The following is an 18,420-nucleotide window of genomic DNA, read 5'->3' on the forward strand; positions in this document are numbered from 1 at the left end:
TTTTTATTTTTTTTTCAGTTCTTCACACCAGCAACAAAGTTAAACAGAGTTGATACACTGGCAGGTGGTTTGGCAATATATATCTCAGTGGCATAGAAACTGAAGTCAGCACGTGTGTTAACGACTTGTCCCTGTATCTAAGTAATATTCCTATTTAATCAGAAAGGGTCAAATGGTTGCCTTGGCTCTTATAACACAGGGGTTCAAGGGAAAACATGCACAATATTTATGCACTTTCTGAGAAGTGTTATACTAAACAGCGCACAATACCATTGACCATGCAGATTTCTGGGCCCATAGTTGTCCCTATTCAGAAAAGATTTAGCTGGTAGTAGCCTCCCAAATAAATTGTGTATTTTTAATTGTTTTTCATCCACTCCGCCACTCAAGACAAAGGCCTACCTTATGCAAATTAGTACTGACCTTGCTTCTCATGGGAACAGTCCATCTTGAACTGCCAGGAGAGGCTCCCTCCAGAAAGAAACACAAGCAGCCCCATACAGGTTTCAGCCTTGTTAGGCCTAGTCAGTGTGGCGTAGTTTAGATTCTATGGCACAATAAGCAGGGGACAAAAGTCTGTGTGTACCCCGGGCCACTAAGGGTGATACATCAAACACACAATAGGTGATGAGAGGAATGCTTACAAATAGTTTAGCCACTGGCTATCATTCTGGCTTGCATCCTAACCTACCTTTTTTTTCCCCCACAGTGCCAGACTAGACAATGACCTGCCTTATACAAATCACTAGTGATCCTGCTCCTTATGGGAGCAGTCCATCCCGATCTGTGGAGCGGGCCCCCTTCAAAGGTGAACACAAGCAACCCCAGACCACTTTCCGCCTTGGTAGGCCTATTCAATGTGGTATGGCTTGGAACCTATGCCACAATGGACAAGTGACCTTGTCTGGACATACCCCCGGCAACTAGGGTGTCAGTCACACAAAAGGTGATGGGTAGAATGTTTGCAAATAGTCTAACTACTGGCAGTCACTCTGGGTAGCATTCCAACCCATCATTTTTCGCTGTGTTATTTGTGCCTTATGGATAAAGAGCACCAGAGGCTGACTAGGAAATAGTCAAAGGACTACTGCTGTTATCAATAGAATTGCATTTATGCATTGGCAATAACATTCTCTTCTACTTAGTAATCCATACTGATGGATCTGCTCTCTTTTGCTGTTTCCCAAGAACAGTAGAGTGCGGTCAGCTTCTTGTGGGTAAGTGTTAAGGAACAGTCTCAAATATAGGGATCTGCTTTCTGCAGGAAGTGAATCCTTTTCCAAGAAGGATATTTTCTGTAGATTTGCACTAATTTCTAAACTACTACTTGCATTGACAATGAACTTTCCAAACTACATGGAAAAGAGACGCGCAAGCAACTTTTGTTTTTTTCTTCAGGAGCAGTTTCTATACTTTTCACCTCACAATCTTCAGCACACTGATTCTGAAAACTGATATAAGTTAACCTGCTACTTAATTGTCACTGCACATGCATGATTGTTTACTCTGAACACACATACTTACATACTTTCATACCTAATACTGAAAGTCTGGTAAGGAAACAGCAAGCGCTACTGTAACATCCTAAGGGTATTTGCTATTGCAGATTTTGCTGATTTTGAACTTTTACTTGCCCGCGGTTTTATAAACATTGAACACGTGCGTATGCACGTGCACACACTTTTTTCGGCTTTTTCTCCTTCCTCTGCCTTCCCACTTATTTCCTTTGCTGATGGTTCTGTAGTATGTAACAAAAAATATATTTCAGTAATTTATAATTGTGTATGCCATTTCTCTAAGCATGCCTTCAGCCATTAACACTGCCACATATGTTTTCAGTTGCTGCATATTTACTGCACTTGGAGTTAATTTGACTTCACCTTTCAACCTTAACCAAATATTAGATGTGTGTATGGTCTTTGAAGTACTTGGACATCATCTTTTAAAATGGATAATCAAATCAAATTACCAAGGGCTTCCCATTCATTGTGTGAAAAGTATAATTTGCCAGGTAAGCCTAGGTTGTGTTTGTTCTGCAACGTTTTCTTGTTTTATTTCAATCACTATTTAATTGTTTTATTTACTTCTAAAAGGTACAAAACCATTTATTTATTCACATATCTCTTGCTGTCTGTAAAAGTATGTTTCTGGTGTGCTAAACTTGTCATTGTAGTTCCGTTGATAGAATTTCGACGTTATCTGTAGAGTTTGTGAAGTAGTATTATGTGCTGAAGAAAAGACTGATTTGATATTGCTTTGCTTGCTTCAAAATAAAAAAAAATTAAATTGGGCTACAAAGATCATTGAGAGTGTTAGCCTTATTTTACTTGGCATTGTCTTATCACACAATTTTACAATTTGCTTTTATAATATAACTCTTCTAGTGCTAAGCATTAATCAGTTTGTAATATATGTTATTTAAATCCAATTGTGTGTCTTAAGTTTTGTAGAGCAAATCATTGTGTGGCCTCAAAACAGAATCTGTATTTATTTTTCGATCATTTTTTTTATTGAACCAGCAAGAGACCATCAGTTGACTCTTTGCCTTCTTTAAGCAGAATTTGATATGAGATTAACAACCGAGTCATTAATTTACAGCCACCCCACCTCAAAGTGGAAGAAAGGTGAAATTGGCGGGGTGGCAGCCGGGAAGTGTAGAGTTCCAACAAGTATCACCCACTCCTTTACACTAATCATCTTCAGTGATGTTCAGCACCCATTTCAAATGTCCCTGCACTGACTCCAACCCAGCTGTGAGCTTGTGGCCTAACTCCAAAAAGCACAAAAATGCTTTAAGTAGTACTAATAAGTCATATCTGATAGAGAATTCTAGTTGCAAATTCCTTACGTTTGAATTTCCCCAGGCGTCAGACTAGATCCGGAGATTTTTCTTCAAGCAGTACCTCTGCGTGCAGTCAGGTGGCGTCGGTCGACTCAGTGGGCAAAATTGGTGTCATGTTCGCCGTGATAACGTCTTGGTCGTATATAGGCACCACCCTGGCACGCTGACATCCGTTCTTTTCTTTCAGCGCCAGCCTGCGCGCAGATCCGGAGAGAGCTACCTCAGTCATTTTTTGACTACATCGACACTTTTGTAGAAGTTTTTGATGAGTTTGTGGATGCGTCGAGGGATGTCCTGCAAGACCGGATTCAAGCCCGGCGACTCCTGTCACCAAACTATGTCAATGATGGATCCGCACGCCGTGTCTCTTTGGTACCTGGAGCGCGATCACAACCCAAAGTCGTGCTCCGAGTGTCGGTCCATGAACCCGAAAGCTTTGAGGGAGCGGTCCCTAAAGCTCATGGTGGCTCGACTACGTGGCTCTCACAGTCTCGTTCGAGAGGAAGTCACTACCACTCCTCGTCCTCCAAGTCAAGACATTCGGCTCACAAAAAGAAGTTGTTGAAGAAGGACAAGCGTTCTTCGACTTCACCCCATCGATTGGATGATATGACTTGGGAAGAGTATCGATACTCTAGGTCTCTGTCAACGAAGCCTTCATCTGGGTCGTCTCTCCGCTTCCCCGACTTCCCGGGGACCGGAGCCATTCCTGCCCAACGTAAAGAATTTTACAAGGTCATGCGCCTCATTTTTGGGCAGTCCGACGCTCCCTTGGGTTCAAAGTCGTTGGCTTCGGCCACAGCTCCGGAGGGCTCCTCTGGATCCAATCGCGGATCCGTCCCAACGCCGGTCGTGCCACGGCGACCTTCTCCGGCATCGGGTCAGACTGGGCCCACAATAGACGTCTATCCCATCCTCATACCCAACGACCCGGGGCCTGCACGATGTCGCTCTATGCCGATTCCGTTCTCTATGGGCTCTCCTGGACCCAGGGTTGATCCAGACCCTTATTTTTGTGGGTATGGGGAGAGTATGGAGGGGACGCTGGACCCTTTAGAATACCAGCTCGACACCCAAATGGACTGGGTGCAGGATTTGGGTGATGCCAATGGTCTAGACACCTCCCCTAACACTGGTATGCTCTCTCCTCTATACGTGGCTATGGAGGAGAGTGAGAAGGGTGGCTGAGGTCCTGCACCTCGACCTCGAGCTACTTTTCGTGGAGGTTAGGCCTAATATCCTAACCGACGTGCTTCAACCGGGGTCTTTCTGTTCCGAGCCCCTTCCCTTCAATGATGCACTGACAGACGTCATTTTGGGTACTTGGTCCAGACCCAGCACAGCAGCTCCTGTGAATAGGACGATTGCCGTCCGTCATTGGCCTGCACTGTCAGACCTGAAATTCATCACCCAACACCTCACGTCTGAGAGCCATGTCATCCAGGCTTCTTCTTCATCTGGCGCATTCCCTGCCGCACCCCCGGATAGGGAATCAAAAAGACTGGATAATTTGGGGAAGAAGTTGTTTTCTTCCAACAGTCTAGTTGCGGTCCGTGAACACCGGATTCCTTTTGGGCCGCTATTCCCATACTCTATGGGATACGGTCGCGCAAGTGCTGCCTGCAGTTTCGGAGGAGGCCCGGACTGTCCTTTCCCAAGCCGTAACAGATGGGAGAGATGCAGCGAAGTTCATGATTCGTTGTGGACTGGACACAACCGACTCTCTGGGCAGATCGGTTGCATCGACGTTGGCATTGAGACGCCACACCTGGCTGAGAACATCTGGCTTTTCAGGGGATGTCCAGCAATCCTTGATGGACATGCCTTTTGATGGCACATGTCTCTTCGGAGACAAGGCGGACTCGGCACTCCAGCACTTTAAGGATTCCCAAGCCATGGCCCGGTCCCTTGGCCTCGTGCCTGTTCCCAGACCCCAGCAGTCTGCCTTTCACCCCTTTCGTGGCTAGGGAAGGGGCACCCAACCTCGTCCTTTTCCCCCCCTGGCCATCGTCCTGCGCATACTGTGCAGCCCCTGCGCGGCTGCAGAATCCCATGCCCCTGGGGGTCAGGGAGCCAGCAGGTCGCCCAGTCTACCCCTCCCCTCTTCAGCCTCAAAGCCTTCCTAGTCCGCAGGTACATCAGGAGCCAGTGGGTGGCAGGATTCACCATCACCTGCCCCAATGGCAATCCATTACCTGGGACTTGTACAAAGGGGCTACTCCCTCCCTTTCGAGACATCTCGTCCAGCCATGCCACCTTCATACATTGGGATATCGGAGGATCATATGGTGCTTCTTCGCGAAGAAGTCTAAGCCCCTTTGGCCAGAGGAGCTATAGAGAGGGTTCCGTTGCCAGAAGTAGGTTGTGGTTGCTATTTCCGCTACTTTCTGGTTCCGGAAAAGGACAAAGGTCTTCAGCCTATATTAGATCTTCGGTCCCTCAATCTCTTCCTCGAAAAGGAGAAGTTCAAAATGTTGACACTGGCTCAGGTCCTATCTGCCCTGGACCCCGGAGACTGGATGGTAGCACTGGACTTGCAAGACACATACTTCCACATTCCTGTCTTGCCGGCCCACAGACACCTACAATTCGTGTTAGGTCACAAGCACTTTCATTTTCCCGTGCTCCCCTATGGCCTTTCCAGTGCCCCTCGGGTGTTCACAAAAGTGATGGTAGTGGTGGAAGATCATCTGCGCACCTTATGGGTCCCAGTCTTCCCCATCCTAGACGATTGGCTGTTGAAGGTAAATTCATCCCAGACAGTTGTCTCCTACCTCCAGACTATGGTGAACCTTTTGCATTTGCTGGGGTTCACTATCAACGTGCCGAAGTCACACCTGACTCCTTCTCAGACGCTCCCTTTCATCGGAGCTGTTCTGGATACACATTTTTAGGACCTGCGGGCTTACTGCAATGAAGTTACATACAAAGCCTTTAAAACATATACTACTCCCAGTTATAAACAAAAGTTACAACCATCAGAGCGCTTAACAAGACACTGAATGGTGGGAGGGGTTATTATTTTGGGGTCCCCAGTAACCTCCTGTGGGGACCCAGAGATGATGTAGACAGAGCACGTTGTTGTGGACATTTTGATGGTGGTCTCATTGTCCTAGGACCACCATAGGCTGAGTTATGATCAAAAATGTATTTTTAAAGTAATGGCCTGCAAAGCTTTATGGGGCAAGTTTCCCCGAGTGCAGTGAATATTGTAGTGTTGGCACTCCTGCTGTGTCAGGAGAGCCACTGTGAAGATTTCTGTGTTTTTTATGCAAAGCATTTATCAATTACAAGTGTTTTTGTGAAAGCTATGGAACGTGATGGGGAGAGCCAAAAGAAATGACTCTGATTAGGTAACAGTGTGAACAATGTGACCAGTGCTTCAATATCATTCCACTGGTCTGCGCTGTGAGCGCCATGGCCGCCATGGAACACTGAGGGGAAAGACAAAAGAAAAAAACTGTTCGCCCACACTGAAGGAAATTGGCAATCGTGCAATAATCCATGTAACAGGGTCAGTCTGCAGGAGTTAACAAAAACGTCCCAAGGTGGGACAAACGTAAAGCATTTACCAATGAAATCAGGTGATTTCTGAAAGGCAAGCATATAAACAAGTGAAAGTGATAGGCATGAGATGGGCATGGCTAAAAACCCACAAAATACTTACGACAGGTTGAAAAGTGTGTTTGCATGCTCAACCTAAAAAGGCAGTTGATCAATTTGTCTATCACTCCCTTTTACTTCCCTCTCAAGGAAATTACAAAGACTATTTAAATCTATTTCACCTTCATCGTCTCTTTAATATTTACATGTTGCCTTTGGCTCATACACATCAAATGGGGAACAATTTTTATGTACGCTGATGAGATATCATTGATCACCAGCAAATTCCCCATCACTGAGTCCCTCACTTCTCTTAAGTCCTTAATGGCAGATTGTCTGACTGTTAAAAGTTGGAAATTGTTGAATTACTTAATCTTGAACCCAAGCAAACCAGAGCTACTACCATAAGCCCCAAACTTCAATCTGATCTTGCGTGGCTGCCATATATGGGACCACAACCCATTCCAGCTTCTAGTATTCATAATGTAGGTATCTTCATTGACTCTTATTTAGGGCTGGTGGTGCATGTCAATGTGGTCATTAAATCCTACTTTTCACAACAAAACATTCTTTGGTTCATTTGACCATTTTCCTGAACACAACCTGAGAACACAGGTTGTCGATGTGATATGTTCATGAATGTATTCGCTCTAAATGTTGGTGGTGGAAACCTTCCTGGAGCTTACACTCACAACAGAAATATTTTCTGCAAGTACTCAGATCCCACACAGTGACATTTGGTGATCATGCTTTTTAAATGCCGCTGAAAAGATCTGGAAGGCAGTGCCACTCTTGCTTTGCAGCCAATCCAAATGTTCCCTCTTCCAGAAAGCCTTCCAAACATTTCTATTTTAATGGTAATTATGTTAAGTTTCTAGAGTCCCACCAACCAGTGATATGTTAAGAAAAGCACCAATAAACCTTTTAGGTGTAAATCGCACTGTAAATCAAATATCCTCATCCTCCAGCAACAGAACAATAGAAGATGCACACTGTGCATCAACGTATTAAATACTGCATATCAACAGATTATAAAATGTGTAAAATTGATGGCTACTCATTCATACAAAGTTGCATATGCTTGAATAAATACATAAATGTTTGTGTTCAGTTAGGTAGAAGTTTAGACCTGATAAAATCACACATTATTGGGAAGAAAAATATGTGCATAGGGCCTCTAACTTGTCAAAACATCTGGCGTTCATGACGGATTCACTTTGGGAGGGGTGGATTAGCCATCCTTCAAACCGGTCACTCTCAATGACGTTTCTTAATACTAAGCTGGGGACTTTGAGGTGATCTGCACTGCATAGGATTTAGCATGGTGGTACAGTTAAGACAAACGAATGGAAAGAAAGAGAAAAATGATTTTCTTTTGCTTCGATCTACAACAGATGAAATAGTAGTGGGTTGGTGGCCAACGACTCGCTCAAATCTAGCAGGGGATTTATATTCAGTGGTGACTCATTGCTTCTAGCTGCCCCTAAAGACGTGTAGAATACTACCAAGAGCACTGAAAGAAAGATACCCTCCAACTTTCAACAATCATCAGCCTAAGACTTAGAACGGGGAGCTTCATATAGTGAGAACAGTAACAAACCTAGAGTAGTCTGTGACAAATATGAAGGCTGATATGAAATCATTCCAAGAGTTTCAGAACAATGCCATTTCTGCAAAAGATACAAGTACATTACCAGCTGACTATCTGGAGGGTTCAATGCGAACAGTAAATATTTGTATCTTAAATTCCCCACAGGGCCCTTCTGATGAGGCTCTGAACTCATTATTCAAGATTGTTGTGAGAGATTTCAGAAATGAAAGGCACAGTCATATATGAACTGGGAAGTGTTCCTGTGAGATAACTTTTTCTACATGAAGCCAATACACACCACAGGATGTGCTTTGAGAGTGTAATCATACTGATCTTCCCAGATTAGTGCTAGTTCACCATGAAGAGGAGGTAAGAGATTACAGCTGGTAAAGAAAGGTTTGCTGTTCCTGAAATCATGCCCTCATTATGGCCCCTGGTATACCTACAGTCAGTAGGTCAAGTTTTATAAGTAGAGCAGAAATGTTCTAGTTGAAAAGAAAAGAGAATTCCAAGAATAACAAATACTGATGCAGAAGAATGGCTCCGAGATGGATCAGATGCACTGCGAAATGTACAAGTTACTTACCTTTGGTAACGATATATCTGGTAGAGACATATTCTAGTTGCAGATTCCTTACCATAGAATTTCCTCAGGCGTCAGACTGGATACGGAGATTTTTCTCCGTACCCTTGCGCGCCGACAGGTGGTGTCGGTCAACTCAGCATCTGTCATTGACGTTGTAGTTGCCGTGATTACGTCAGGGTCGTATATAGGCGTATATATGATGCTTCTCTAGACGCTGGCATGCTTTCTCCTCCTACCGTGGCTACAGCGGAGGGATCCTCTTGTTCTATGGTAGTCAGTACGGCAGCTGAGGTCCGTGGCCTAGACCTGCCCACTGTAGCGGTCAGGACGAATCTCCTGACGGAGGTGCTTCAACCTGGGGCTTCCACCTCCGAACCTCTCCTCCCATTAAATGAAGCCCTCATTGATGTCCTTCTGGGTACTTGGTCCAGACCCAGCACAGGGGCTCCTGTGAACAAGACATTCGCTCTGCGCCATCGGCCTGTCCCGAACGACCCTAAATTCCTATCCCAACACTGCACGCCTGAGAGACTTGTCATCTGGCGCATTCCCTTCCACTCCCCCCCACTCCCTGACCCCGGTTAGGGAATCAGACTGGACCGACTTGGGAAGATTGTTTTCTTCCTCCAGTCTGGCGCTGCGGTTGGTGAACACCGCATGCCATTAGTGCTGCTATACCCACACTTTGTGGGATACGATCATGCAAGTTCTGCTGCAGATCGTCTCTCAAGCTGTTGGTGGTGAGAGAGATGCCACTAAATTCACCATTCGATGTGGACTGGACACACGACTGACTCTCTAGGTAGATCGGTTGCATCGATGGTGGCTTTGAGGCCCCACGTCTGGTTGAGGACATCTGTTTTTTCAGGGGATGTCCAACAGACCCTCATGGACATGCCCTTAGATGGCACCCGTCTCTTTGGAGACAACATGGACTCTGCGCTTGAGAGGTTGAAGGAGTCCCGGGCTACAGCTCTGTCCCTTGACTTTTCGGTTGCCCCTCGCCCCCAACAAGTCCATCTTTCTCCCCTTTCATGGCTACGGAAGGGTCTCCCTGTCATGCGCCTTTTCCATCCACCATGCCACCCATGGGCTGGTGGGTCAGGGAACCGGAGGTCTACCCTGTCCACCCACCCCTGCTGCAGCCTCCAGACCTTCCTAATCCGTACCCCCTTCACTTACCAGTTGGTGACAGGATTCGCCATCACCTGCCCTACTGGGAGACCATCACGATGAACAGGTGGATTTTGCAGATCATCCAAAGGGGCTATTCCCTCCCCTTCAAGAATACCACGCCGGCCATGCCTCCATCCTTTGGCCCCCTTCCGGGGGAACATCTAGCACTTCTCCGCAAGGAAATCACAGCTGTTGGCCAGGTGGGCCATAGAGAGGGCCCCTGCGCCAGATGTAGGTTGTGGTTGTTATTGCTGCTACTCTCCGGTGCCCAAAAAGACAAGGGCCTACATCCTATCCTAGACCTTTGGGCCCTCAATCTCTTCCTTAAGAAGGAGAAGTTCAAAACACTCACTCTGGCTCAGGTCTTGTCTGCCTTGGACCCAGGAGACTGGATGGTGGCGTTTGACTTGCAGGGCACTTATTTCCATATTCCCGTCCTGCCTGCCCACAGATGCTACCTACAATTCGTGGTATGACAAGAAAAGTCCGGTTAGGAGTTTACAACGCTAATAGCTCTAACTTGAGCAAATGCTTGAATTTCCTTCCTGTCCTGTTACTGCAAGCTGCTGTCAACAAATAATTACATGGCATTTGAGCAATACTTAGATAGCTTGAAAATCCGGATGACCACCATATATGCAGGACTGACGTTAAAACACCCAGTAGTGCAGTTTCACCTCCAAATCTTGTATTGTGTCTTGTACTTATGGTGCACTGATATTTTTTGGTCTTCGCTCAGACATGTTTTAAAAAGTTTTCTGCACTACGGCCAATGCCTATGCAGCTCAGGAGGTTACTGATTTCTTGATTCCACCCCTCCCCCCCCCCCCCCCCCCCCCCCTTCCTGCACAAGAGGAATGGGTGAAAGTCTTCATGGTATTCTAGAACTCAATCTCCTCCACAAACCACGGAGAGATTTACACCGCACCGGTAACCTTGCATGAAATCATGGTATTCACAGGGTGAACAATTGTCTTTGTGTGGTAATAATGCAGGATGACCGTTTTCATTTCACCATCTGTGAATACTAATGCAGGTGCCACAGGTTTGTAGGAGGTGTGGAGAAGAAGAGTCGACCTTTCGGATAAAGGTTAAACCTGACCACCATTAAAAAGGTCATGGCTGTTTTTTCTGCTTTTTACACAATACTAGAATCTGTATCTACCCTGCATTGACAATTGGCTGATTCAGATCTCAATGCATATATCCTTTTCTAGATTTCACTCGTTTATTACATTTTGAGAAAAAGAACATGTTGCTTCCAGAAGGGGTTTCAAGTTCAACATTTCATATTAATGTCAATACGTGCGCCAAGATACAAAACTGACTTTGCACACAACCACTGCCAGACCCCCACCCTTCAGCTACTTAATACCGCCCCTATCAGTCTGACAGTAACTACGTTATATTGCATGACAAACAACCTCTCTTAGTGCATTCGCTATAGCAGATGGCAGGGAGCAACCTTTTTCTATTCTTGGGCAGATGCCGTTATACACAGACCTCACAATTCCCTGGGCCCCAGAGGTTTCGGTTGTTCTTGTTCAAGTAATTTACCAGTGGTCCCTAGAGCTTCTAAAATATTTTCCTTTCTTTGCATAGTGTTGACTGGCTTTTTCATTCTCAACACAGACCAAATCCTCATCAATCTTCAGTCTCCAGTATAGGCATCTTTAGATTGCCCCATATTGACAGCAAGTTTTGTTTTGCTTCTAACCGCATATATGATATAAGCATGCCCTTTTTGTAATGTAGGAACGGGTTCTAAAGGCCAACCTAACAGTACCAGTTAAGGGCACCATACCAGTTGACTGCCTGTGACCTCTGTAGTGTTTAGAACACCGTCTCAAACCTTTAAGTCTTATAGAAAGACTCTAAAATATACGTTATCTGGGCACTGTCACAGCTGTTTCTCCAGCATTTATCTGGGTGTTTTAAATGGATCTTGTTTAGTCTTTTAGGCATTACGTGCCACCTGAAAGCTATTTTGTATGTAGAGCATTACAAAGTTGATATTTCGCTCAAAAATCTCCTGCAATTGGTCAAAGTCTAATTGTATTGGGGTGGGAATTTTCCTACATGGTGTTTCCCTATTCTGAGTGCCGGACTGTGTGTATCTGGTATCATGGGTTTTGATTTATGTCCTTGCCTCACACTAGTCCTGTATATGCACAGAAGCCTAGATCTCACCGTTTACATAAGGGATGTCCTTGACCTTTCCTGTTACTTTGTGAGGGCACAAGTACCCCGTCTTGGATTTTGTACATAGAGCAGTAGAAGCAACGTTCTGTGTTTTGTGAATCCATAGTTGTGATCAGACCTTTTTTCTACGTCACTTGAATGGAGGACTACACTTTCGTTTTTAATATTTCTATATTTGGCTTTTAACATGTAAATACATACATTTTCAACAGAGTTACTGTGACAAACAAAAAATCGTACGCATTGAATAATCCAGTGCTCAATAGCAGACAATATCACATACATGTTATTTTTCATTTTAGTCACTTTGTAAATGCTACATGCCACCAAAGTTAGTTTCTACTAAATTATAACGTCATTTAACCATCTATTGATCTATTGCTTGCCAAAGTAAGTAGGGAGAGAATGTTGTGCCCTGTCATACAGTTAACCCATCAATAACTGAATTTTATGCAGGTTACAACCAGTATACACTTCTGCAAGGACTAAAACTGCCATTCCCTATATATTCTGGACAGTTGCATTCTCAACTGTATACTTCATTCTGCTTCGCCTTCACCAGGGACGCCATTCATCGAATTGTGATTGCATGTACTTGAGTTACTCATCAAGGAATCTCATTAGACTTGGCTGCTAGTTTAGGTATATTTTGGCCCAATCCCCATGTGTTGTAGTCTTTCCTACCAACCTCTGTCGTGCACGTTCTGCCCATGTTCACACATCTTTCAAACAGGCCAATATTTGGGGTCACCACAGCCTTCCAGTGCGTCCCAATCTTACTCTTTGCCAAAACCAAAGCCAAGTCTATAAATTTGCAGGTTTGTTTATTATTTTTATTTCTAGTCAGTTTTCCTAGGAGGCAAATCTTAGGGGATAGCCTCAAGTCCATGCCCCCCAGCTCATAAATTACCATAAGAATCTGAGTTAAGTACTAGGTGCCGCTCCACATACCATATGGTAGAAATCAGCCCGAGGAGAGCTACGTTTCAGAAAATAAACAAAGGCAAATCTTAGTTATCCTGGCCACTGCAAGATATGTCTTGTGTAAGTAAATGATTTGTGTGTACTGTGCGCTGATTCCTAAATAATTTAACCTACTCCAGCATGCAAGATTCCTCCCCATCTGTTATTCCAGTGTAAAGATAAGTCTCCTGTTGTGTTTTTCCTAGTTATGTTAGAATAAAAGACAGCAGTAGGGCTGAATACAGTGCCAACACCACTGTCCTACCCACCGCATTAATTGGCAGTAGCACTGGAGTGCAAGTCCTATGGTTAGTTGCTCTCCTAATCTTTTACCACGTTTATCATAGCTCCTAACATAAGAAACTGCCCGAAAGCTAGATCTATATCTGCTCATATTGCATCAAAGGAGAGAGGATACCCTCCTTGTTTAAATTCTCAGCCATAATCTCATATAAAGCTGAATATTTCCGCATTTTGTCCACAGATGAGACCACAGGGGTGTTTTAGGGAAATATGGCATTTGAATGTCCTGAAGTATTAAATATCTTTTCCATGACTGCCTGTCCGTTTCTAGAACCCCTGGGCACTTAGACAATAATACCACTTGCCCCCATAATACTTTAAACATTCCAACATTGTTTACTGCCACCGACAGCGTCTTAGCTCCCTGCTCTCTGCATCAGTAGCCTCTGATATCCAGCACGTAAACTGTTGTAACTGCTCCGGGAAATATTGAGTACTATTTGCACCAAGTCTAACGGCTTCCCTACGCACTAAGCTATGTGGTTCACCATTCCACATCAGTGCAACCAGTAGGGAGTGCAACTCTTTAAAAACTCCTGCTGGAATCCTCAAGGTGAGGGCCAGAAAGCAATTTAACAGTCGAGGCATGTTGGCTATCGCAGTCCAGCCCATCACGGAGGGTGGCAGCCCAGTCCACAAGGAAATAGACAGTCTTTCCAATACCAGTACTTAACTTAGATTCTGTGTGCGCAACTTCTAAATATCATGGTAAAACTGACCACCAAGCACCAAATCTTTTCAAGTTCCCACTGAAGTGCAGTACCCATCTGGTCCTACTCCCCTGAGGGAATAGTCTGTTTTAACGGAACTATTCATGATTTCCCCCCATTCATTTTTAAGTTAGAAGTCTGTGCGAAGTTCATCCATTTCTTTGTTCCAGCTGGCATATGTTGCATTGGATCACTAAGGAATAATAGGGCATCAGCTGTATATAATGAAACAATGTTGTCACCCCACAGCAGATACATTCCCTGTTCTTGGGCCCATGTGCACAAGTCTTGTGGCCAAGGGCTTCATAGCTATATAGAATAACCCCAGGGAGAGGGTAACCTCACCTAATGCTCCTGAAAGTAAAACCTTGTTGGGGTATAACACAACCAGTTGGAATCCTCATCAAGGATGAAGCAATCGGAACCTAGTCCATTGCAGACAAGAACTGCGACTAAATATGGTCAAAGTTCTGAACTGAACGCCTTTTCAGCATCCAGTAACTCTGCAGTTGACTGCATGTCCGCTTGCTGTATCAAATCCATTGCACAAAAAGGCGACAAAGATTCAAATGAGTAGTGCACCAAAGACTAAACCTGTTTTATTCATTATGCACCATGCACCAAAGTCCCTAGTACATACAATTTTCGGTTAGCCAATCTTTTCCCCAACATCTTAACTTTCAAAATGAAGTTGCAAGCGAGACCTATAAGACTTTATATCAAGGGGGTCTTTACCAGGAGAAGCGTCTCCTGGATGCATACTAGCCATACTTCCCTTTTTTAATAGGCAGGAGAAGCGTCTCCTGGATGCATACTAGCCATACTTCCCTTTTTTAATAGGCAGGATTCAATTTTGTGTTGTGTGATAATACAGCCATGCCCCTCACAATCCATGGCACCGTAAATCAGTTGTCTTCCTAGCAATCCTCGCACATGAACTAACTCTCTTCATTAGGAATACCCACCATCAAAACAGGAGAAATCTTATATCATTACTGCCAACAACAAGCTTGGAAAGTCCTCTCTCCTCTCACCATGGGGGGGGGGTGTGTGTGTCTCTGTGTGTGTGTGTATCCAGGCAGATGCCAGTAGGTAGGTATAGTTCTGATGGATACAACTACCTGTGGATTCTACCTTATGAATTCTCCCAAATTCGCCAGCATCCGAAAGAAAATCTTCTTCCAAGCGCTCCACATCGCGAGGATGTCACAATTGCACGGCTCCACGTGACTCCGTCTGACGTCACTGTGCCAATAAGAGGTCCTCGCCGGCGTGCTGACGTCAGTTCCCTTTTTTTCGTGCTTTCGACGCTAACGGTTTTCTCCTATCTCTTGCTATTATTGAAGGTGTTTCATCTTGTTTCTGGTTACAATGTCTCCTCTTAGGAAGTCGAGGTTTAAGCCTTGTCGAGATTGCAGGGTTCGCATGTCTGTTACCGACCCCCATGATGATTGCCTTTGATGTTTAAGTTCCGAGCATGACGTCGAGGAGTGTGTATCCTGCCAGAGCATGAATCCAAAGGCTCTGAAGGAGAGAGAATCCAAACTCTTTTTGGCTAGGGCGAAGAAAGGACATAAGAGCCGTCCTAGATCGTCTTCTCACATGTTGTCAAAGAAGCAACGTCATCAAGACTCTTGGCGTCGTTTGGCTCGGAGCCGTTCAAGGTCCAGGTCTCCATCTAGACGACGCCGTGCGATGTGGGAGGTTAGTCCTACTGTGACTCCACAGCCTCAAAGCCTTCAGGCTTTTCCGGTGCCTTCGGTCTTCGAGGTGGTCGTGCCTCCAGAGAGTCCTCGCTTTTCGCCTGCAGCGCAGGATTCGGATGCTAAACTGGCTCAAGTGGTGCATGGAGACCAGCGGTATCCTGCCTTCCCGGCTCCGGGAGCGGATCCAGTGACATTTTTAAATGCCATGTTTAGTATGTTTAATGCTATGGCCCTTGCTGGTGCACCGGCTGGTCCTACGGGTCCTTTGGCAGTTACGTTGGGCTCCCCGGCTCCTTACAAGGCGGCGCCTTTATGCCCTTTTATCCGGCTGAGGGTGCCGGGCCGGCGCCGATAACGTCGCCTCAAAGACCTGCGGTGCCGATTACATCACCTTATCAGTTGGCGCCGATGACGGAGCCTCAGGTGACCACGGCGCCGATGGGATCCGCTCCGGCACCGGATAGCTCCGGATTAGGCTGTAGTCAGCCTTCTTCTCATGGGCTGCGTCTTTCAGTCTTGAAGCCGGTGTCGTCGACGTAGGCTAATTCTATGTCAAAGTCAAGGTTAGAGGCCAGACTGAAGTCACGCAGAAAAACCTTAAGGCTTTTGGCGGAGCAGGAGTACCAAAGGCAGCTGCTGGAGGAAGGAGAGATTGTGGAGCCCTTGGGGACTTGACTCAGCCAGTGGGCTAGACACTTCCCCCGAATGGGACCTTTCTTCTCCAGGGGTGTTTACGGAGGAGGCGGCCTCATTCCATACTGTGGTCAGGAAGGTGTCAAATGTTTTGGATCTTCCGTTGACTGCTGCAGAGGTCAAATCTAATATTCTAACTGAGGTCCTTCATCCTTCTTTGGCTTCAGCAGAACCATTGCTTCTGTTTAATGATACTCTTATGGAGCCTATCTTAGAGGTATGGAGGAAGCCTGTGTCGTCCCCATCTGTCAACAGATCTGTGGCAAGGACTTATAGGGTGGCTCCTGGAGATCCAGGATTTTTGTTGAAACATCCTACCCCGGAGAGTCTAGTTGTTCAAGCCTTATGTTGCACACAATCTGCACCAGGCTCCTTCCCTATGATTCCGTCGGACAGGGAGTCCAAGAGGATGGAGAAGTCGTCAAAGATTTTTTCTTCCTGTAGTATGGCCCTCAAATCAGCAAACGCTACCTGTGTATTAGGTAGATATGTGCATGCCCTGATGGACACAGATAGGTTATGGTTCCAGACCTGCCGCAGGAGGTGCAAGGACAATTCGGAGAAATCCTGTCAGATGCTCAGGCGGCGGCTAAACAGGTTATCCAGTCTGGTTTCTACAGATTAGGTGGCCAGGGCGATGGGTACCTCTATCGCTACCAGGAGGCATGTTTGATTGAAGTCCTCTGGCTTTTCTTTGGATGCCCAGTGTGCTCTCTTGGACTTGCCTTTTGATGGGGAAAAGCTTTTTGGTGCTAAAGCTGACTCTGCCTTAGAGCGCTTTAAGGACAGGTAGGGCCACAGCAAAGTCTTTAGGTCTGCAGGCTTCCTTTACTACCTCTTTCAGGTCCTTTCGGAGGTTCAGGAGGTTTGTGCTTGGAGCTGTTTACTGTGGGAGACCTCAGTCCACATTCCCAACAGCCTGCCAGCCTCCCATATAGGTCCTTTAGAGGGCGGGGGAAGGTTCGGACAAGAAAGGCCACCCGGCAGCACCCTGTTGTTCAGTCTGGGGTTTTCGATAAACGTGCACAAGTCTCCCCTGGAGACCTCGCAGCGCCTCCTGTTCATAGGGGCAGTACTGGGTACAGCATTGTATCGAGCCTATCCTTCCCATCAGCGGATTCAGGACATCCAGGAGTTGATTCTAATGTTTCAAAATGGAGCGGTTGTTCCAGTCCTCAAAGTCCTACGCCTGCTCGGTCTGTTCGCTTCAAGCATTCTTTTGGTCACTCATGCACATTGGCACATGAGGGCTCTCCAATGGTGCCTCCACAAGCAGTGGTTTCAACACAAAGGGGATCTCAAGGAGTCGATATCGATCTCCAGAGACGCTGCAACGGATCTACGATGGTAGGCTGTGGACGGCAACCTTTCTCAAGGAAGGCCGTTTTCACTTCCGCCTCCGGTGGCCACGGTCATGATGGATGTTTCCACTATAGGGTGGGGAGCTCATCTAGGGGACCTGGAGATCAAGGGTCGTTGGTCTCCAGTGGAACAAACTTTTCATATCAATCTGTTAAAATTGCAGGTGAAACGTCTGGCTCACAAGGCCTTCCTCCCGTCCCTTTGCGGTCAGTCAGTTCAGGTCCTGACGGACAACATTACCCCGATGTGGTATATAAACCAGCAGGGAGGAGTGGGGTCGCACCTTCCCTGCAGAGAGGCTCTGCGGCTCTGGTCCTGGCTTCAGGACCCTTGGATTTGCTTGGAAGCAAATCATCTGGCCTGAGTGCTCAACGTACGTGTGGACACTCTCAGTCAACATTTCTCAGCCGATCACGAGTGGCGTCCCCATCCGGATCTGGTCCTTCATATCTTTCAGATGTGAGGTTCTCCAAGGATAGATCTGTTTGCCACTCAGGAGCACGTGCACTGCCTGTCATTCTGCAGCCTCCAGTATCCGGTGCAAGGAGCTTTGGGGGACGCGTTTCAGATTGCTTGGTGCGACCAGTTGCTTTACGTGTTTCCCCCCATACCCTTGATTCCTCTGGTTCTGAGGAAGATTCGCCAAGATCGGGCTCAGGTAATTTTAATTGCTCTGGATTGGC

The 18,420-nt window shown here is 46.0% G+C and overlaps 1 protein-coding gene across 3 annotated transcripts in view; it reads left to right on the top strand.

Annotated features, from left to right (window-relative positions):
• SRPK2 (SRSF protein kinase 2) overlaps positions 1-18,420 on the top strand; it is a 516,420-nt gene that overhangs the window by 394,670 nt on the left and 103,330 nt on the right. For all 3 annotated transcript variants that reach the window (XM_069229855.1, XM_069229857.1, XM_069229856.1), the window contains one exon: positions 1,905-2,011. In XM_069229855.1, the coding sequence (XP_069085956.1) occupies positions 1,905-2,011 (107 nt within the window). The remainder of the gene's footprint in view (positions 1-1,904; positions 2,012-18,420) is intronic.

Source organism: Pleurodeles waltl, chromosome 4_1 (genome assembly GCF_031143425.1).
Source record: "Pleurodeles waltl isolate 20211129_DDA chromosome 4_1, aPleWal1.hap1.20221129, whole genome shotgun sequence".
Classification (NCBI taxonomy): Eukaryota; Metazoa; Chordata; class Amphibia; order Caudata; family Salamandridae; genus Pleurodeles; species Pleurodeles waltl.